The sequence below is a fragment of the Delphinus delphis genome, chromosome 10 (assembly GCF_949987515.2).
Source record: "Delphinus delphis chromosome 10, mDelDel1.2, whole genome shotgun sequence".
NCBI lineage: Eukaryota > Metazoa > Chordata > Mammalia > Artiodactyla > Delphinidae > Delphinus > Delphinus delphis.
In genome coordinates this window covers 98,436,638-98,459,054 of record NC_082692.2, presented here as the reverse complement: position 1 = coordinate 98,459,054, position 22,417 = coordinate 98,436,638, and the positions used below count along the sequence as shown (strand labels likewise).

At 53.0% G+C, this 22,417-nt stretch overlaps 1 protein-coding gene across 6 annotated transcripts in view; it reads left to right on the top strand.

Annotated features, from left to right (window-relative positions):
• VGLL4 (vestigial like family member 4) overlaps positions 1 to 22,417 on the top strand; it is a 151,532-nt gene that overhangs the window by 126,579 nt on the left and 2,536 nt on the right. For all 6 annotated transcript variants that reach the window (XM_060023064.1, XM_060023067.1, XM_060023065.1 and 3 more), the window contains one exon: positions 20,447 to 20,669. In XM_060023064.1, coding sequence (XP_059879047.1) covers positions 20,447 to 20,669 — 223 coding nt within the window. The remainder of the gene's footprint in view (positions 1 to 20,446; positions 20,670 to 22,417) is intronic.

The following is a 22,417-nucleotide window of genomic DNA, read 5'->3' as shown; positions in this document are numbered from 1 at the left end:
GCCCCCTGTTAAGTCAGTCTGCTGAATCTTTTCCACGAAGCTCCTGGCCTCGGCCATGGCTTAGACCCCCATTCCCACGGCAGTGCCCTCCCTACTGGTCTTGGCACTTTAGTGCAGAAGAAGGTTTCTGACGTCTTCCTCTCTGTTGGGAATTCTCCCACGGCTCCCAGTCAGCTCCAGGGAGCCCTGAGCAGACCCCCGCCTGCAGGAGCTTCTGCGCTGCCCGCTGAGGTGCCGCCCACTGCGGTCTGTCGTCACTTTTCTTGCCTCCTTCTCTTGACAAAGGGCGGTTCCTTCCGCTTCAAGGCGAACAGTTCTGTGCATAGAATGATCACACTTTGCTGTCCCTTGTTGTGTCTGTCCCACCAGGGCACCCAGCATAGTGCCCGATGCCTTCTAGGTGCTAAATGTTTCCATGAAAAACGTGCCACTCTGAGGGCACTGTCAATGCTCTTCCCTTTGGAAAGGATGGTAAGAATTGCTTTCTTTTTTCTTTGTTTTCTTTAAAAAATATTTATTTATTTATTTATGGCTGTGCCGGGTCTTAGTTGCCCCACGGCATGTGGGATCTTAGTTCCCCGACCAGGGATCAAACCCGCGTCTCCTGCATTTGAAGGCGGACTCCTAACCACTGGACCACCGGGGAAGTCCCAAGAATCGCTTTCAAATATGCAATAAGCCCTGAGTGGCACCACTTACTGTACTTCTGTTTTTTTCTGCGTAGCCCTGATGTTTCATTCAGTGAACCCCTGGAACAGAGAATCCCACTGCCACTACCTGTCCTCCCCGAATCCCTGTTTCCCCCCCAAACAGAAACATGCAAATCCCTAGTACCTGGGCATGTGCACACTTAATAATCTGAATCACTGGCTCTGCCTGAGATGCTGGCTTTGGATCAAATGCTCTTATCCCAGTGCTGACCCTGAATAATAAGCCTTCGGAGTTTATTGTAGGAATGAAGTTTCCCCCGCTCCTCCCTCTGTTTATGTTTCTTCCTGTGCGTCTTGTTCTGAGCCCAGTGTGAGCACCAGGTAAGGGGTATAGCAATGAGAAATCCAGTTCAGGTGGGTGCAGCTTGCAGGTCAGAGGGATGGCCAGACACTTGTGGGTGTAAAGAATAGTTCTGTCCATGCTAGAAAAGCCAACAGATCTCTGCTCAGGTGTTTATTACTTCTGGAGTTTTTCAGATCTACCTAAAAAGTTCTCAAAGCCAAAGCCTTTTTCAACCATCTCATAATAGAGCTGTGGTGTGTATTTTATTTGTGTGCGACCACTTTGGGTGCTAGCTCTCGGGCAAGTTATGTCAAGTGACCGCAGCGCAGAGGCTCCGTGTTCTAACCGTGTAACACGGGTACATGGTGCTGATGCCCTGTGGCTCTGTGATTGGCACGTATTTCTTGAGAGCCACCCTGGAGGGCACGGCAACGTTCGCTGATGGGCAATGGTTCTGGCTTATTTTTGACAGTAAGATAAAATCCAGGTTATGTAGGATGACCTTCAGGCACTTTGGTGACCTGTCCTAAACTCCCTTTCCCAGAATTATTCTCAGTAGATGGCCATCTTGGACTATCAGTTGTCAAAAGCCTCCTTTACCATGATTATGTTTAAAAGAAGTTATCCGAATCCCCGCCATTGTACGCCTTTGAGAAGCTCCACATGGTGTGAGAAGCGATTCTCCCCCAACTCACGGTGGGCAGTGTGGGTGTTCACCTGCTTTGGAACTTCCATTCTGAGGCTCCTATTTGAAACCAGCGTTTTCACTGCCCGGGGCATCTGAATGTGTGCGGTGTGGCCCTAGCCATCTCCCAGCTTCCTCTTCACACCCCCTGTGTCAGGGTTCCCAGCCTCCCTGGTTGCCTCTACTTTAACTTAGATCTTTCTAAACATGCCACCAAATTTGGTGAGCGTCTGACCTGCCATCCTCCCCGACATTTCATTTTGGAAAAAGTTCAGATCTACAGAAACATTAAACAACTGGTTTAAACAACCACGAGCATCCACATATCGTTCACTGGCTTCACTAGTTGTCAATATTCTGCCACATTTGCTTTCTCTTTTGTACGCGTCGTAGACAGTGATGCGATCTAACATAGTACATGTGTTCACTTTCGAGAAGGCCCTCTAGGGACGTTTTCCTTTACATTCAGGGTGCAGTTAGGAGCCACACATTGCATTTCGTTTTTGTGCCACCCAGTGATCTCTGATCTAGGACAGCTTTCCCCATGCTGCGGACTGGATGGTGGTGGCGTTGGGGGACGAGGGAGGCGGGGTCCCAGGCAGGGGCGGCCCTGATATCATTCCTTGGGAAAGTTGCCCTTTGGAACCAGCCAGACCGACAGCAGGGGCCTGTCTGTCCACACTGGGAGGGATGACGTTGTACATGATAAATAAAGCACGTATTCAGGATGTGCATGTGGTTGTTACGTGGGGGGAAGGGTGAGTTCAGAAATGGACAAGGCAGAGGGAGAGAAGTCAGGTTGAAGGAGGAGAGGAAGCAATTGGAACAGGACGTGGCTGAGCTGTAAGGAACAGATGTAAATGTCCCTGCCTGCTCCGAGATAACTCACCAACTTTTCATATATTTTTATTGCTGCCCCAAAGGCTCATTTCTGTTTTTAGCCAACAATCCCAGTGGTTTTACTTACAAAAAGAAAAAAAAAAAAAAGCAACAACCCAGCACCTTCCCTCATTCGCTGCAAAGGTGGGGCGTTGCCCTATTCTCCTCCTCCCTAAACCTGCAAAACTCTAATGGACCGCTTTCCTGTGAGACCCCCGGTTTCTTAGATATAATTGATTCGAAGCTCAGGTGAAGTCTCTTGACTGTGAAAACTGGTAGCATTTGGGGGAGTGGAGAGAGGGTTCTTCTAATTTTCAGTAGTGAATTTGATGTCTAATAAAACCGACCTCAGAATTTCTGAGACTCGATGTTAACTCCTTGGGGGTGCTGTGATGGAGACCTAGACGGTGGCTGTGGGGTTTCTCACCCGAACTTGGAGCGCCTGGTGGGCTGGGTGGGTGGCAGGGTCTCCCAGGCGGGCATCTTGCCCGGTGCGGGGCTGGGGGCAGGGGACGCCTTCCTCCTCCTGTTGCCCAGATCCCGGGACGCCTTAATTTTTCCTTTTTGAGCACTGGTGGTTTGACTCTTCTTTCATTTCCAAGAAATGTAGCAGAGTATCCTTCCAGTAAATTCCCCCACTTAGCCTAAGCTAGCAGGCCTTGTTTTATGTTGCTTGTGACCAAAAGAACTTGTTAACAAATACAGATATTGGGGCTGTTTACAATGTTTCGCTATTATTTGTGATACCTCTGGGGCCGTCTCTGTACATCCATTCTTGTTCACATCTCGTATTCCCCCCGTTTCTAGAAGTGGAATTTCTGGGTCGGACAGCGCCCATTTCTGCTTCCGTGCATCCTGCCAGCTCATCTCTGGTAGGTTAGCTGACTGACATTCCACTGGCAACTCTATGCATGTGCCTGTCACCCACAGCATCACAAAGGTGACTGTTAATGTGTATTTAATTTTTGCAGGTTTCATAGGAGAATCATTGTGGTAACTTGTCTTTTTTGTTTTCTTTCTGCTACTAGGAAACTTGCATGGTCTTTTCATATTTTCATTGACCATTTGGATTTCTTCTTTTGTGACTGTTTCTATCTTCTTAAAAAAATTTAGGGCATTCATCTTCTTTCTATTGCTGTGCTGTAACTGCTTATTAAGGACCGTCCATCAGGTGAGTTAGGAAAATAACCACTTTCCTAATTTGTTATTTGCTTTTCAACTTTACTGTGTTTTTGAAATCCAGATTTTTTTAAAATTTGGAAGTGGTTGAATCATTAAAGCTTTTCTTTAATGGAAAAGGCTTCTAAAGTGTACTAGAAAGGAGCGAAATGTGCTGCCTAGTACCTTGGGACACACGTCTAGGCTGTGTGTGTTGACGGTGGGATAATTGTATGTGCTTAATACATGTTAGTTGTGCAAGGAAGAGATGTATATTGTGTGTCCATTGCTTCGTTCGTTCACTTATCCGGCACTTCCTGGGTGCCTGCTTCTCTGGCGGCATTGGGTGGGGGTATGAGGGTGGGCGTGGAGGAGCCCTCCCGGGCCTGAGGAAGTTTTGGGGGCGGCGATGTGCAGGGCAGAGCCCCAGGAACGGGGGCCCTGCCACCCCCCACCCCCGCCAGCGTTTCTGGATTGTCTGCTTATTCTCCCCTCCCCCTCCGAGGACATTTTCCACAGTTGCACTGAGCATCCTGAGTGGGCAGAGGGCTTTTGGTGTTTGTTTTAATGGTCTCTTGTTGGGTACCATCAGCAAGCTCTGAAATCAAACGTTTCAATTCTGGTTTTATTTAACCATTTTACCAGATGTTTCCTGTGGTTTGATAGATGTACCATTTACTTGAAAGTTACACTCCTGAGAGTTTGAATGTTATGGACACCGTTGCTATAGACAATGATTCGGTCCGGGCAGGATCTGGGAGACAACTTTCGCATCATTTGGGGGTTGAAGATGTGTTTTTCCCCAGAACAGTAATGCCGTCTTCATTATTGGCTTTTATCGTCTCTGTTACTGTTCTGATCTCTGGTTTATAAGAGACTGTAACCGGTTGCTCGGAATTTATTCCCCTCAACACCACTGTGCCGCCGCGGGTAGTACTTTCTGAAAGCAGCTGGACTCAGGTACATCTAGGTTTTGTCTGTAAAACTCACCTGGGTCGAAAAGAACTCAGGTGGTGGGCAGGCGAAAGTTCGAATTGGCCAGAAATGGGACTGAGGCTGGCTCCCGAGGGCTCCCTGATGCTGGGCGGGGTGAGAAAGCTGCAGACGTGGCATCTTTTGCACCCACCCCAGGCCTGTGGAGACAGACCCGGGACCGCGGCGGCACCTTTACCGTCCCCAGCGCTCTGCGGCCTGAGCCCCCGCAGAGCGGAGCCTCTCAGCCAGGCTTCTGCCGACGGGAGGAAAGCAGAAGGAAGTCGCTCCCTACCAGGCACGAGGGAACCTGGGGCATTTCGACCCTCCTGCCGTGGGGGGCGCGGGGGAGGGGACCGTGCGGGGCGGCGCTGCTCCTCCTCGCCAACGCCCCCCCGCCCCGCCGGCAGCCCGCCGGCCTCTCTGGGTTCTGCTGGGCCTCGGTTTAGAGAGTTTTATAAAAGCCTGATGTTCTGGCAGACGGGGAGACAAAGAAAGAGGAAATGGCATGCTGTCCTCCTGACAGCGGATCTCTTTTCTCACGGACTGGGACCGTAACGATGCGTGTCGCCTTCTGGCAGGAAAGCCTCTGTGAACGAACCTCGGCCCGGCCCGGCCCCGAGCCTGGCCCTCGCGCGCGGGCGGCGGCCCTCACCTTGCCGCCTCCCCCGGCGGGGACTTTTATTCTGACGAGCCTCCCGCCCATCCACTTTTGCGCCTGGACCGCCTGCCAAGTTTGGGAGGCCCAAGGCTTTCTTGTGGGAGGACGCTGGGCTGTCTTCATGCTCTTTGGCAATGATTAAAGTGAGGTTAGTACCAAAAACCCTTTCATTTTATTCCCTTATCCTTGCTTTTGCAAACCAGATGGCAACCCTGTATTTTCAGCTGTAATTAATTTAAACTCTGCGGCAGCAAGGCTGGGAGAGGCGGCAACTGCCTGTGCTCAGAAGGGCAGCAGTGACTTTCCTGCTCATCTCTCTTCCCTCACCAGGCGGCCCCTTGTCCCAATCAGATCCCCGTCGTATCCGGTTTCTTCTGAGAGAGGCCTGGAGAGAGAGGGCTCTTAAAGGGGCCGCAGCCCCGCCGCTGTGAGCCGAGGGGTTAACGCACATGGGTAGTTGTTGCCTTAATGGGGTGGAAGCAGCCAGGTTCCAGGTGACCGCTGACCTGCTGTTGCTGGGCCGGGCCATCACTTGACCCACTAAAGACAATGATGCATAGCTGGTGAGGCTGCAGTTTCGGGGAGGACGGGGTGCGTTTTCTTCCCACTCAGTTCAGCCGCCAGGATCGCTTCCAGAAGGGGGTACGTTTTACGTTTAACATTTATTCTGAAAGAAAATGACAAGGCAAATAAAAGCACTTGGGCACAATTGAAGTCTGGAGGTTCCGACCTCAGCTGCGTGACCACTGCCCTCCGTGGAGAGGGTGCTGGAGGCCCTCCTCTGTGAGTTGCTTTAGGGACCCACTGGAGAGGAGGCCCCTCCACAGGCCTCAGGACATGGGGCTCTTGTCCCATCTCCCGGGAACTTGCCACGTAACTCGTAACTCGGCGAGCAGCCTCCTCCCTCCTGGCCCTGAAAGGAAGCTGAGGTTCAGATGCAGACTGAGAGGTCCTCGGCCTGGGAGCCGGTGTCCAGGCGCCCTCACCTGTCTGCACAGCAGGCCATTGGAGGACCACACGTGCGGGGCAGCGAGGAGGGGCTGCAGACTGAGGCAGATCTGTTAACAATGACATGTGTGCGGGACACTCTGTAGACCTGTACGCTGATGTCACACAAATGGTAGCTCTTACTGTTCTTAACACTAGCCGTCCTTAGATGGCTCGAAGTCATTTCAAGGCCCATAGTGAGAAATGAGAACCGCAGGTGTGTAGGCTGTGAGTCTCCCAGTGCTCCCCGGCGCTGGCCACACCCCTGACTGCGTCCCGAGTGTGCGCCTGGAGCTGCAGGGCTGGCTGAGCTGGTGATGGGTGGCGTTTGTTTATTTACCTTTTGACGTCAAATGCTCACATTATTCTTCAGCATTTCTCTCATGAACCACTTGGACTGTGTTTACAGAGACTTGTGTTTGTGTTGTTGTTGTGAGCCAGACCTATCCTTTTGGAAGCCTATCATTTTTCTCTAGTAGAGAGGGCCACTGACTACCAATGATTTGTCAAAATGCCTAAGGACTGAGAATTACACACAGAATTACCATAGGATCCAGCAAGTCCACACATGGGTATAGACCCACAAGAAGTGAAGGCAGGGACCTGAAACCGGTATCTGTACACCTGCCCATGTTCACAGCAGCATGATTCACGACAGCTGGAAGGTGGGAGCAACCCAGTGCCCGTCAAGGAATGAATAGATCCATACCACGGAATATTATTCAGCCTTAAAAAAGGAACACGCGGTTCTGGCACGTGTCACCGCGTGGATGAACCTTGAAGACATTATGCAAAGTGAAATGTGCCAGTCCCAAAAGCACAAAGAGTCTGTGATTCTTCTTGAGTGAGTGTCACATGCGGAGCAGTGAAGAGAATGTGGTTGCCAGGTGATGAGGGAGGGAGAACCGGGAGTCCGTATTTAACGGGCACAGAGTTTCACTTCGGAAAGATGAAAAGTTTCTCCATGTGGGTTGTGGGGATGGCTGCACGACAGTGGGAATGTGTTCAGTGCCTCTGAGCTGTGTATTTTCAAATGACTAAAATGGTAAATTTTATGTGTATTTTGCCACAGTTTTGAAAAAAGATTAAAAAACCTTCCAAAGACTAATGATTAACTTTGGTTCAATTGAATAAACAATACCGAATCTATTATGTGTTCAGCCTTTGTATTCCGTGGTCGGCTGGGATGAACAGTGTGTCAAGAGGGGGTAAGAACTTGAAGGACAGACGTTCAGCTCTCAGGATGTGGCATTTGGGGCCTCATGGTGGGGAGTGGCACTGTGAGGACTCTGGGGCATGGTCATTTTAATTTAAAGGGTGGTTGGGAGTCACCATTGCCATTTGGTGTGGGAGGTCCTTGTGAAAAGGAAAGGAGTGCATCACTTGAGGTATTTGGGAATGGCAGTCCTGGATTCTCCAAAGACATTTTTAGAATCATCCACTCAGGAGTTTGCGGGGGAGATGCCATTTCTGTGTTGAACAGTCATGAGGTTCCCCTGGGTTCCTTTTCCAGGTCCCAGGTTTGGGATTAAATATGATTTTAATAGCCAGATGTTAATGACGTTACAGTAAAACTAAGCAGACGCTATAGGGAAAGTGAGCTCTCAATTTGTCAAGAAATGCATTTTTGTAACTTGGAAAATGAAGTAAGCCATCAGTATTGGTTTTTATGGATCCCTTGGGAACTTTGCTTCAAGAATAGAGATTGGTTGGTAATTTGCCTATCAGTTGCTAATACATTAGTAGCCTTTCTAAGCACCGGAGAGTCCTCGAAATAACCTTTAAGAAGTTCAGATCGCGTTCTTACCCTGTAATCTAAGTAAAGAGAAACAATGGCTTAGCTAACCTCTTCCTCTAGTTTTCGAAAAGATGGAGTTCAGCCCAGACCATACGGATTCTCAGAGGGAAGTAATTCAGTACATAATGTGGTCTCAGATGCAAGGTTCTGAATAATGATAATTTTATTACTAATAATCATAACTAATAATTTAATAGTAACAGTAGTAACTATTTTAAAGGATATTTGGTAGATGCCTCAGAATCTTCTATTAAATGAACATTTAATCACTTTATATACTCAGTACTTAAATTCTCAAACTTTTTAGTATAGTTTTATAGTAACTTAATTCAGTAAGTAATTGAATTTTGCCTGCAGAGTTTCTGATGTCAGTCAGGCTAGGTGGGTGGTTTTAAAAGAAAAACTGGCTTTCTAATTTTTGTTTAGTGTAGAATGAATATGTTGAATTAGAGCTTATCCTCTATTGTCAAGAAGTCTGCAGCTCCAAAATATACAAACAGCTCATGCAGCTCTGTATCAAAAAAACCAAAACAACCCAATCAAAAAATGGGCAGCGCTTCCCTGGTGGCGCAGTGGTTGAGAGTCTGCCTGCTGATGCAGGTGACACGGGTTCGTGCCCCGGTCCAGGAGGATCCCACGTGCCGCGGAGCGGCTGGGCCCGTGAGCCATGGCCGCTGAGCCTGCGCGTCCGGAGCCTGTGCTCCGCAATGGGAGAGGCCACAACAGTGAGAGGCCTGCGTACCAAAAAAAAAAGGGCAGAAGATCTAAATAGACATTTCTCCAAAGAAGACATACAGACAGATGGCCAAAAAGCACATGAAAAGCTGCTCAACATCACTAATTATCAGAGAAATGCAAATCAAAACTACAGTGAGCTATCACCTCGCACCATTCAGAATGGCCATCATCAAAAAGTCTAAAACCAAATGCTGGAGAGGGTGTGGAAAAAAGCGAACCCTCCTACACTGTTGGTGGGAATGTAATTTGGTAACAGCCACTGCGGAAAACAAGATGGAGATTCCTTAAAAAACTAAAAATAGAACTACCATACGATCCAGCAATCCCACTCCCGGGCATGGATCTGGAGAAAACCATAATTCAAAAGACACATGCACCCCAGTGTTGATTGCAGCACTGTTTACAATCGCCAGGATATGGAAGCAACCAAAATATCCATCGACGGATGAATGGATAAAGGAGACGTGGTGCATGTATACAATGGACTAAGCCATGAAAAAGGAACGAAATAACGCCATTTGCAGCAACACGGATGGCCCTAGAGATGATGTCATACTAAGTGAAGTAAGTCGGAGAAAGACAAATATATGATATCGCTCATATGTGGAATCTAAGTTTTAAAAAATTGGTACCAATGAACTTATTTACAAAACAGAAACAGACTTACAGATATCGAAAACAAACTTATGCTTACCAAAGGGGAAACATGGGTGGGGGGAGGGATAAATCAGGAGCTTAGGATGAACACACACACCCTAGTATGTATAAGATAGGTAACCAACAAGGACCTACTGTACGGCACAGGGAATGCTACTCAATATTCTGCGATAACCTATATATATGTTTAACTGAATCACTTTGCTGTATACCTGAAACTAACACAACATTGTAAATCAACTATACTGTGATCAAGTTAAAAAAAATAAAGAAGTCCACAGAATAATTTGGAACCGGTTACTGCCACCATCGGGGCTGGATGCTGGGAAGGTACTTGCATTCAGGTGTAGGAATGCGACTGTGTGGGTATGTGAAGGGCAGGAGGGAATTGCAGCAAACCAAAGAGCACAGGGAGGAAATGTGCTGCTCTGTCTTTGACAGGCATGCGCATGTGATGCCGACGTGTGCAGTAACTCATTTATCTCTCTCTTTGGCCAGTACAGGGTCACAAGTATAGCTGAATTAGGAGAATTTTAGGAGACTACACGTTACTATGGGACCAGGCTGCTGGCAGAACTGTTGTGTCTTGGGTTGTGCCGTTCCGGGTGGAGTCCCAGTTGACTACAGGTCTCAGAATCATCCTGATTTCCATACTCTATTCTGTTGACCTTGGTTCTTATTAGACCTTCTGCGCTGACTTTTGGTTTAAAATGTGCTGTGTAAATTGAAGGGAGTTATCTTTTCTTGTGTGCTGTGTTCTTTAGATTTCCTCTGGAGTACTGTACATAGTTCTGGGTACCACACTTAAAGGTGGATGTCACTTTGGAGAGTGCTTGGAGGTGGGTGACAGGATGGTAAGGCGTTAGGATGGTGTGAGGGTCGTTGGGAGGGATTCTTGTTGGGGGAAGAGAATTCTGGGCATGGCAGGGCTGACACAGAAGCAGTTTTCCAGTGATTGGAAGAAGAAATAGACTTCGTTGAATTTTTCCGAAGAGCAGACCGTCAATCGAAGAATCGCACTGGAACGTCGATAGTAGGGGAGGGCCTTTCATTGAACCCTTCCAGGAGTTGAGTGAATTCCGTGGAGGGGGAGTAAACGAGCGCCCTACCCTGGGGGTGTGTGAGAAGCCGCCGCAGGGCGTCACGTGAGGACGCTGCTGTTCGCACCCCTCTCTGGGGTTCACAGCCGTCCCAGCACGAAGCTCTCTTCAGCTCTCTTCCTCTGAGTGGGACAAAGCTTCCACTCTCTTCAGTAAACAGTGTGTAATGTCTTCCAGCGATTTGCCACAGAATGTGGAGCAAAAGCTAAGAGTGAGCCTTCGGAACAGAATCGGAACTTGAATAGAATCAGAAAGTGGGCCGCCCCCCCCCCCCCCCCCCCCCCCGCCCCGAAGAAGGGAGCGGAAATGGCACTGGAGGTGTTTGCAGACCACTCCTTCCTGGTGGCCTTGCGGGGGCTGGGATTGGTTCTCCAGTGACCCTTGACCCAGATGCCGCCCTGGAGCTTCGTGGGTTCCTGTCTTACTCAGACCAGTTGGTGCTGCTTTTCCCTAAGAATCCATTTGCTTTTCGGTCGGTTCATTCACGAATTAGATACTGTGTGTCGGGCACTGTTCTCCATGCTGACGCGCGGGGGCTTGGGAGCAGGGCGCTGGGCAGGAGGTCCGTGCCGCTCTGGGACTTCCCTGGTGGCGCAGTGGTTAAGAATCCGCCTGCCAATGCAGGGGACGTGGGCTTGAGCCCTGGTCCGGGAAGATCCCACATGCTGCGGAGCAACTAAGCCCGTGCGTCACAACTACTGAGCCTGCGCTCTCGAGCCCGCGAGCCACAGCTACTGAAGCCCGTGCACCTAGAGCCTGTGCTCCACAACAAGAGAAGCCACCGCAATGAGAAGCCCGCGCACCGCCAGGAAGAGTAGCTCCTCTTGCTGCAACTAGAGAAAGCCCGCACGCAACAACAAACACCCAATGCAGCCAAAAAAAATTAAAATATAAATAAATAAATTTATTAAAAAAAAAAGCCACTCTGGACCTTCTCTGTGGGCAGATCTCTTAGCGTCACCCCTTTCTCCCTCACCCAGCCATCCCAAGTGGTTGGATAGCCAAGCAGAGCAGTGCCGCAGTGATACCTCTGCTGCTGTGCAGCGGGACAGACGAGCTGCCCCAGGTTTGTGTGCGTTGCAGACACTGTAGCTGTTGTGCAGAAGGAGAGACATGATGTTTCTATCCCTCCTCTGGTGCAGGGACTTCGATGCCAAAAACAGAAGAGTGGTTGTATTATTTTTTTTTTATTTTTATATTTTGCGGTACGCGGGCCTCTCACTGTTGCGGCCTCTCCCGCTGCGGAGCACAGGCTCCGGACGCACAGGCCCAGCGGCCATGGCTTACGGGCCCAGCCGCTCCGCGGCACGTGGGATCTTCCCGGACCGGGGCACGAGCCCGTGTCCCCTGCATCGGCAGGCGGACTCCCAACCACTGCGCCACCAGGGAAGCCCTGTATTATTTTTTAATATCATTCATCAAGAGGCTACAGAATGACAAAAATGACTTACACATTTAGTAGCAGTAGGAATTTTAAATTAATTTGTATTTTATTAGTCTCAGCCACATCTCCACTCATTTGAAATGAGTGAGTGAACACGTGTGGCCGCGTGATCCGTTGAGTCCATAAGCAGAGCTCAGGCTGCACGTGGTCCCGTGCTGCGCCCGCCGTCCGCGGGTGGACGCCTGCCGCTCTCATGGCAGCCGTGGCCCACCCAGGATGGGGGAGGAGGGGCGAGGGGCTTTCCCCGTCGCGTTCTCAGGGTTGACCTCTTTTCTAAAACTTCAGTTTTTTCTCTCGTCTCAGCTAATGATGGAAAACATGCACAGACTGTCTTAGTCAAAGAAAACTAGTCTCTTATTTTCACAGAATTGAGCTGCTGGGAGAGGGGCTCCGGGTGGCGGTCTGACATCACGGGTCTCGCCCTCTCTGGGCAGCAGGTTGGGGAGCCCTGACTCCCCAGGCGAAGAAGGCCCGAGTGCTGGCCCTGTTCTCGGAGCGGAGCACAGCCTCTGGCTGCCTGGCCTCTGGGCCACCGCGAGGAGAAGGGAAAGCAGAGGCCGAGCAGACGGGCAGGGACCCTCCCGCCAGGCCTGCCCCAGGATGACCGGGGAGGAAACCAAGACACGAGGGGAGCGGACCCAGCGCCTGCAGCCGCTGAGCCAGTGAGGAGCCTTAGCACGGGACAGACGGGCCTGCGCGGGGCCGTCACGTCCCGAAGTCACGTTCATAATAAAGATCCCAAGTCACCTAGAAGGACAGGAGTCAATTGTAGGCTGTTGCAGACGGGTTCTAACTACACCACCTTTAAAGTATCTTGTGTCGTAAGGCTTACACGGCGGTTGTTTAGAAGCTTTACAGAAGTGGCCGCCGTGGGCCCAGGTGACGGCTGTCGGGTGTCCTGGGTGCCCTGGGTCCCCACGCGGGTCTGCGCAGTGACTGTGCCCGAGGGCAGAGAGACCCACCGTCTGGGGGACAGAGCAGGGCAGGAGCAGCCACGAAACGTCCCCTGGGGCTGGTCCCCTGGAGGGTCCCCTGGGGCTGGCCCCCTGGAGGGTCCCCTAGGGCTGGTTTCCTGGAGGGCCCCTGGGGCTGGCCCCCTGGAGGGTCCCCTAGGGCTGGTTTCCTGGAGGGTCCCCTGGGGCTGGTTTCCTGGAGGGCCCCCTGGGGCTGGTTTCCTGGAGGGCCCCCTGGAGGCCAGCGCAGCCAGGGCATCTCAGGGCTGGAGATTGTGGAGCCGTGGGCGGTGCTGTCTCAGTGCCGCTCGGTCTTGAGGGCGGCGACTGGAGACCCTTCACTCAGCTACAGAGGCAGAGTCCAGTGAGGATGGCTGAAGCCTTCCTCAGACACGCCTGTCCTCTCCCCTACCCAGAGCTGGTCACCCTCCCTCCAGCACCGAACAGCGTGCAGGAGTTGAGGCAGGAGGGGGAGGGCTGGCCTGATGGGAGCCCCCGTCCCGCCCCCGCCGGCCTGTGCCCTGGGCGCGCCTCTTCTCAGCTCCGTCTCCCTCCTCCTGCCCTGGGAAGGGTGCGGACACCCCCGAGGCTGGCACGGGCGTTGGGGAGAGAAGGCGGGCGTTGGACGCAGCTGGCCCGGGCCTTGGGGTTGGTTATCGATGGGCCCATCCGCGCAGGACTGAGGAGAAGGTCTGCTGGTTCGTTCACTCTCTGCCTGCAGTGGTCCTGAGCTGGACGGCCGGGAGGATGGCTTGGCCGATGAGGGTCTGCGGTCCTGCGCGTCGGGGCGGGCGGTGCCTTTTCCTGGCTTCCTGAATTGCACTTGGAGGAGCAGTCGGGGGGGCAGCTGGCTCTCCAGCTTCTCACCGGCAGGCCTGGCCTCACACACTTTGTCACCTCAGTGCTGATTAAATGTCCTCGTGATGACAGGCACGTGTGACAAGGACACCTCAGGTCCAGTGGGTCTTAGGGGCCTCTGAAAATGTCCAGACCAGGCTTCAAAAAAATGGGTGTCGGGGGGAAGAGATTAATTACAGATAAAGCAGAATAAAACATGGATGTGGAGAATATCTAAAGAAGTAAAAGCATTGGGGGTAAAAGCCATGGAAACTGTATTAGTTTCTGGGGCTGCCATGACCAAGTGCCACAGACTGGGTGGCTTCAGCAGGAGAAATGTATTTCCTCCCAGTTACGGGGGCTGAAGTCTGAGACGGAGCTGAGGGCAGGGTTGCTTCTTCCGAGCGCTGTGAGGACCGCTTGTCCCAGGCCTCTCTCTCAGCTTCCGGTGGCCTCGGGCATTCCTTGGTTTATAGATTGCGTTCTCCCTACGTCTTCACATCTCACGTCGTCTTTTCTTGGTGCATGTCTGTCACTTGGTCCAACTTCCCCCTTTTAGAAGGACGCCAGCCATTGGCTGAGGGCCCACCGTAATGCCCTCATCTTAATATGATTCTCTGTGAAGACAGAGGTACTGGGGTTGGGTCTTCAGCCTCTTTTGGGGGGCAGGGGACACAATTCAACCCATAACTGATAAAAGGTAATTGAAAGGAGAAAGTGGAGTGGCTAACAAATGTATGAAGAGGCCCTCAGTTGCGCTGGTGCCAGACGTGACTGAGGACGCAGTGGTGGGAGGAGTGCGGTGGACGCGGGGTCCTAAAGGGCTCCGGCAGCACCCGCTGGCCCTGAAGGCGGGGCGCCCTGCAGCCAGAAGCCTCCCCTCCGGAGATGCACCTGCGTGGCACCCAGGCACAGGAATGTCAACACCGTGGGACTGTTGATAACTAGGAAAACCCGACATGGCCAAATGCCTGTCGGGACAGCAGTGGATCAACAAGCTGGTGGATTCCTGTGAAGGAATCCTGTATGGCAGGTGACGAGCATGAATGAACCGGATCTCTAGGCCAGACACACGTGAGGGGAAAAAGCCCGGCTGTTAAGTACATACAGTGATGGGAATGTACAATGTGCTGCTCTGCTTCCCAGATGCGTTCACAGGCGGGCAGAGGGCAAAGGCTCCGGGGGATAGCATCTCCCAACATGGGCCAGCGGGTGCATCTAGGGATGAAGGAGGGGCAGGGCCTGGGGGCGTGAAGGAGGACCACGCTCTGCAGCTTTAATCCTTAGGAGGGAAGGAAAGATCTGAAGCGAATAGGATGGTGAGGTTTCCTCTGTCAGTTCTGGGTGGTGGGTACGTGGGTCTTTGTAGTTTTCTCTGCATCCCCCTCTTGAGACAGAAAGGAGCCAGTCAGATATAAATAGAACCCTGGTACTGTGTTAGTGTTGCAGCCTTAGGCAGGTTACTTATCCCCCTGCATCTCAGCGTGCACACCTGTGCGGTGAAGACGCTGACGCTGACGTTGCAGCATTGTGGTGGATTTAATAAGGTGAGGATGATAACTACCTTCAGTAGATGGTAGTTGATGGTAATAAAGGTAACCCACGTAAGCAGTTTACTCGGAGGGATCCCCAGCCCGTAGTGCTCTCTCTCTCTGGGCAGGTTTTCTGAGGGCAGCCATTGCAATGGAGGTGCTTCTCCCTGGCACTGTAGGTCACACCTGTCATGGGACAGAGCCAGTGAGGAGTGTGTCGCTTAGTTCCAGGTAGTGGGTTTTTGAAATGTGAACTAGCAGAAACGGCGGGGGGAGGCATGTTACTCGGTTGGAAAGATGGGGCGGGGATGTCATCAGCCAACTGCACGGTCCTCCAAGCTCAGGTCGGGTTCCCTTGAACCTTGGATGCGGTAGGGCTGTGGCTTTTTTCTTGATTATTAAGTTATGTTAAGCGGTGGCAGGTGTCCTATATGACACAGTCTTCCCCCCAGTCAAAGGCAGAGACAGCTGCCCCCGAGTCACTGCCGAGCAGGACGTGCTGGGCACCGCAGCAGACAGTCCCTCTGTGCCTTTGGGATGCCCTGAATGCCAGTATTTCTCAGCTTTTTCCGGCCCATGACACACAGCTCACCATTTTGTACCAGGAGGGCACCTCTGCCTCGCCTCCCACCCCTTCCCCATGCCAACGCCTTCCCTCCACACCACACACCCTGGCGGCGCTGTCTTGCCCCGCCGCTTCCCGTCTGAAATTGGTACCTTGGAGTGACGAGACTGACCCAGGATGTCCTGGACACACCCACGCGCCCTCCCGCCTGGTTGGAAGGCAGTGAATTCTCCTGCTCACAAGGAGGAAGAGGGGGTGATGCGTGAGGTTTGGATGACCTGGGGGACACTTAGAAGCGGGGGAAGGGGAAACAGAAGATGGGGAAGGTAGTGAAAGGGAGAAACTATTTCACAGCTGTTTATGGCTGTTTAAATGCTCCCTAAATTCTGCATTTTTCAGAAAAAAAAGTCTTTCCTGTTGGGAATTTCCTCTGAAATTGCCTTAATTCCCTTTCGTTCACCACAGAGCCTAACTGGACTCACACATGATGTGTGTACTTTAATAGTTCAGTTAGGGGCTTCCCTGGTGGCGCAGTGGTTAAGAATCCACCTGCCAGTGCAGGGGACATGGGTTTGACCCCTGGTCTGCGAAGATCCCACATGCCGCGGAGCAATTAAGCCTGTGCGCCACAACTACTGAGCCCGTGCACCACAACTTCTGAAGCCTGTGCGCACCTAGAGCCTGCGCACCGCAACGAAGAGTAGCCCCCGCTCGCCGCAGCTAGAGAAAGCCTGCGCGCGGCGACGGAAGACCCAATGCAGCCAAAAATAAAATAAATTTTTAAAAAAGATAGTTCACTTAGTGAATGGTGGTTAAAACACCCGCTCTGTGCTCAGCCCCGTGCCTTGCAGGGTCGTCCCCTCACGCACATGCAGGTCCCCACCGTGCCCTCTGGTGCTCCAGTTTGGGGGGTCAGGGAGGGCCTCCTGGAAGCTGGGGATGGAGGGGTGGGTGATGCGGGGGCCTGCAGTGAGGATGGCTGAGCGGCTGGGTGTCTGGTTGCTGTCCCGCCTCCACCGCTCAGGCTAAGCGTTTATCGTCCTCATCTCCGGCCTCTTTTCTGTGAGACAGGGACGGGGCCATCTACTTGATCCACGTCACAGACCCAGCAACTCAGCAAGTAATGGCAGGGGAGAGACATTTTCTGGTTTTAATTTTTTTTAATGACTATTATTTTTAATTGTAGTGCATACAGTGTACCATTGTAGCCAGTTTTAAGTGTACAGTTCAACGGCATTAAGTATCTTCTCTGAGGAAGCTGTCTAAAATTAACGATGCTTTAACAACTTTATTGTGATTTGTGTTGGGCCGTGAAGGTGAAGGTTTGTTACCCATCCTGTAGGTTCCCAGAGGGCGGACGCTTGTGTGAGGGATGCAGAGGACAGGCAAGATGGGTGAGTCGGAGGCCGGGCTCGGTCTTTGCCGGGACCCTCGTGGGCCCTGCTCCCTCCTTCCTTGAACCTCCATATACACCTCACCCTCGTGCACAGTGGGTCTTGCCACAGACCTTCAGTCCCCTCCTGCCGTGGGTGTTCTGCATCCCATTGGCCGGGACACCCTGTCACCTCAGGGATGTTCCTGTATTACGGGAGCCTGGGCCCGCGCGGGGGACACGGGGGCCGGGTTGGGCCGAGGGGCCTACAGCATGGGGACCCCCGGGGCCCCAGAACATTTCCTCCAAAGCACTAAGTAAATAGCTTCATCCCCACATCCCTCCCCTGTGCTAAGAATTCAGACTCCCTTTGGTTTAGTGAATTGGTGTCAGGAGGTAAGGAATTTAGTCGAGGCCCGAGATTGTCAAGTAAGACCTTCCTGAGGGTTTCCTTCAGCTCTGAGCCCCGGCCGGCTGAAGGGCGGGAAAACCTCACGTTGACGACTGTGCGAGTGGATGCACTTTCCTCAGTTTCACTGCCTGGAGTTGAGTCTACTTTTCCCCAGACACTGGGGACATTGCTGGCTTCTCGCCTCAGGGCAGAGCGGCAGCACGTGGCACCCATTTCTCTGTGGAAACGCCCTCTCCAGGGTGAGGATGGGTCCCGGGAGGAGCCGTGCACCCCAAGCCTCCTGTCATCGGCTGCCCCTCTGCGTCCAGCCCCCCGCACGAGCCCTCTGGACTCTTTCCCGAGCAAACGTCGTCTTTAATGAGAACGGAGGCGCCGCGGGGCTCGCAGGCAGGAAGCGTGTGGTTTGGGTCCGGGAGCACATGACGCCCCGGGAAGCAGTGGAGCCCGGGGTATGAGTCACTGGGGGAAGGAAAACAACGTCTGTCTTCAAGCTCCGGGAACTGGGAAAACGAGCTGGAAATCTGAGTAATGTATAATTTTACTAAAATTAACCAGCGAGGTCTTCAGATGGTTTCTGGGTGTTTCAGTGTCTTTTCCGGTCCTTGATGCCTGCCGCGTCCTGCCTGCGGGGGCCCATTCTCCCGTTCGCTCCCCGCGGGTTGACTTGGGACAGTCCCCATCGCTCCTCGGGCCCCTGCTGCGCTGTGCAGCGTCGCGGTGCTGCGTGGTGCGGGGTGTGAGCACCGGCGCCCCCGGGCGACTCTCCAGCCTTCTGCCCGCTCCTCCGGCCCTGCACCCCTCCCGGTGCTGTGGTGGTCACGGGGGAGCTTGTCGCCCCTGCCCGTGGTCGTGAGCCCATGAGAAGGGCTGTGTCTTCCTCTCTGTAACCGTCAGAAAATAGGGGCTCAGTTAACATTGGTTGAATATCGTGGGGCCTGAACTGGACGAAGGCGCGTTCCAAGTGACGTGTCCGGTCCCTGAGTTTGCAGAGTTCATGAAGTGACCTCTAGAAACCTCATTTTGGGGGGTAGGTTCCCTGACACAATGACAAACCTCACTGTGTCAGGGAAGCAATTCACATAGCTCATCAAACACTGAATTTTAGTGAAATTTAGATGGAAACCTGATGCTGGAGATGACTCTGTGTGACAACGTAGTCTTTTCAGACACTGGTCACCTGTATATTCAGTAATAAGTACCCGTTCAGGGAAAAGCCAGGTTATCTTGGGTTTGAGGGGCCTGAAGCCCATCGAGCCAGACGTCCCCGTTCTGTGCCGTTCTGCAGGAACGTTCGGCGTTTGCGGTCACGACCGCGCAGCCCTTCACTGTAAAGGCCTGTAATGTCATCTGAATCATCACAGGAAGATGAAATCATGGACGGGCTGGTTGCAGAATTACTTTTTTTCTTTCCTTTTTTTGGTATTGTAATTCTTTGAAACTTGTCAGGATCCGTGTGGTGTGTATGGAACATCTCATCTACACTGTGACCAGAACATACTTTTCCGTGATTGTCTTCATGGGCTGCAAGTTTATTGTCTAATTGCTTCTAAGTCAGCTTGTATAGTCGACCAGCGAATAGTGCAGGGCTGGGGGGACACACCCATAAATTACATGCTGTGCCTTCCGCGGTTCGTTGCCCTGTAGTTGATGAACTGAGCTTACAGCTGATTTGGTTCCACTAATGTCCATTGATCTCTCCACCGTCACAGAAGTCATTACCACATTTTTAGTTAGAATACTTGCTCCTTTGTTATGAAAAAAAGACTGCTTTGGCAGCAGAGAACACAGCGGATTTAAGGGCTGAGACCTGAGGCACAAAGAACCCCTGGGCGGGGGTGAAACCTGGGCCGCGAGTTCCTGGGCTTCTACCGTGAGGCCCACCGCTACTGTGCGGAGTCATTCTCCCCGTTCTCAAAGAGACGCAGCGTGTGACCTTGCCCCTAGACGAGATCCATCAGGTTGCAGGCAGGGCCCTGCTACCGCCTCATCTGGGTCCCACTCGGCCCGCACCTGCCTGTGGTTGGACTTTCCTATGGCAGGGCCCTCCCACTGGCGCGCCAGGCTCTCCACGCTCCACACCAGCCTGATCGCCACACCGTGAGCCAAACACCACGGCTCGCGGGCCAGTAGCCTCGGCCAGTGAGGAGACTGCACTGGGTCTCGGTCCCCTCGTCTGGGGCGGGGGTGGTTACAGCCTCCCCTTCTCAGTGCTGTTGGGAAGACTGAATGAGCTGAGGCCAGTGGAGCCTTAGAACAGGACCCGGCAGGTAGGAGGCATGGGGTTCCTTTGGCATCATCACCACCTTCATCCTTCTGAAGGCAGATCCTGGTCCAACCAAGCCAGCCTGGAGCACACAGGTGAGATCTCTGGGCTCCGAGCGAGTGGAGTTTGTTGAAGAAGCGCTCAGCCAGACTGCCGAGCAGGGGGCTGCCGTCTCGTCTGGATGGAGCTATGGAGCTGACTCTGGACCCTGGGAAGGTGCTTCTCCCCAGCACCCACCTGGGTTAGCATCCTGGCCCCTCAGTTACTGGTAGGCTATTCGATCAGAGCCTCAGACGGTGGGGTGATGATTGTGTAATATTTACCCACACCAAAGTGAGGGATGAAATGATCAGTGTGAGTGTCTCACCACGGTCGCCAGCCCCCTTGCCTCCCAGAAGCTGCCAGGTTTTCCTGTCTGAGCGTTCACTCCTCTTTTTCAGGAACAAGACGGCCAACGGGGACTGCCGGAAAGACCCCCGGGAACGGAGCCGCAGCCCCATTGAGCGAGCCGTGGCCCCCACTATGAGCCTGCACGGCAGCCACCTGTACACGTCCCTCCCCAGCCTCAGCATGGAGCAGCCCCTTGCACTGACCAAGAACAGCCTGGACGCTGGCAGGCCAGCCGGCCTCTCGCCCACCATGACCCCAGTGGAGCGGCAGCAGGTACGCCCTTGTCCAGCGCGGCTCGGCCGGTGGCCAGTAGTGGGTCCGGGGGCTTGGGGGATGGAGGGTGGGGTGCAAGGAAGGCAGTGACAGACGTGGGGAGTAACCCCACCCTCGGTTCTGTACTGAGGGTGGTTTTAATTCTGACCTGGGCCTGCCTAGGCCTCGCCCCTTGGGACTAATGGCTTCAGACAAGACAATGTCTTTGGGGCTTAGTTTCTTTGCACGAGACGGGGTTGGTCTAGACTAGCTGTGTTTCTAGCAGTCTTCCTTGGCAGCCGTGTTTAGGGATCAATGTAATAATCCTAATAGGAATCCTACGTCAACCCGTTACAGGGCCACACGGATGGAGTTAAATGCCAGGCTGCTTTGCTTTGGGCTGGAATCCTATGAAGTCAGTGGTCACAGTGGCTAGTAGCTCCTGCTGGTCAGAAACCTGTGATTGGCAGACAAAGATTTTTTTTTTTTTTAGGAAATTAAGTTGTTACTTAATAAACACAGATTGCTTGGTAGGAAAAAAGGCTTTAAAAAATGGGGTTCCTGGGGGCTTCCCTGGTGGCGCAGTGGTTGAGAGTCCACCTGCCGATGCAGGGGACGTGGGTTCGTGCCCCAGTCCGGGAGGATCCCACATGCTGCGGAGCAGCTGGGCCCGTGAGCCATGGCCGCTGAGCCTGCGCGTCCGGAGCCTGTGCTCCGCAACGGGAGAGGCCACAACAGTGAGAGGCCCGCGTACCGCCAAAAAAAAAAAAAAAAAAGTGGGGTTCCTAAGGGAAGAACTAATAAAAGGAGGCATTAGCCTTGAGGTTCAGAAACACTGCACGAACCCATGGCTTTTCTCTCTGAACCTTTGGGGCCTGTGACCTAATAGGTCCTCACTCAGTGTTTGCTTAAGACTCTTGGACGTGGACAGCGAGCAGAGGAGGTGGTGGGGCCGCCGGAGCCGGGCTCAGCCTCCAGGCCGCCGCTGTGTCCCTGGCCCGCGCCTGGTTCTGACCCAGTCTGTGACACCTGCTTGTGAGGGGCCCCGGGCGTTGGGCGAGGTTGCGCTGGTGCCTGTGGTTCCCAGTGAGGCTGATGGAGCCCAAAATCACAACCCTGTTTGTTTCCTTTGTTCTTTTAACAAAACTGCGTGGACACTTGCTTTGTGTAGGGAGTGTGTTAGAAACGGGTCAAGCTGGATGCGGGCGCTCACAGTTTTGAGTCTGGAGGAGACAGGGAGTCAAATAGCTCAAGTCTTAATGTATGAATTGGTGAGAACCAGGCTGAGTTAGCACGTAGTGAACACTCACCAGTGCTGCTGCGCCCCGGCGCTGGGAGGCCCCGGAGCTACAGGAAGGAAGGGAGTTATACTGGGAGGGCCCGGGGCGTCTCCCAGACCCAGGGTCGCGGGTACAGCCAGGCTCAGGAAGCAAGGGCCGGCTCTTGCCTGGGCGAGCAGATAGGAGGCAGGACCCTCCTTCCTCCCCTGGCCCCGTGCCTGTCTCTGCATCCTTTTCTCTCTCTGCTTCTGGATCACATGGCCAGCTCGGCGTGGCCGTCCCCCAGCTCCTGAGCTCAACTTGAATCTTCTCCTGAGTCGGCCTCGGTGGTTGAGCCGCAGCTGAGGCAGATCTCCAGCCTGACCACGGGGCGAGGTCACTTATGAACATGGCTGCACAGCCCCATCTCGAGGATGGAGAGCACGTCACTACGAGAGGGCTGGCGGGGAGATCACGGGCTCGGGGGTTTAAATAGGCCCTTCAAAAGGT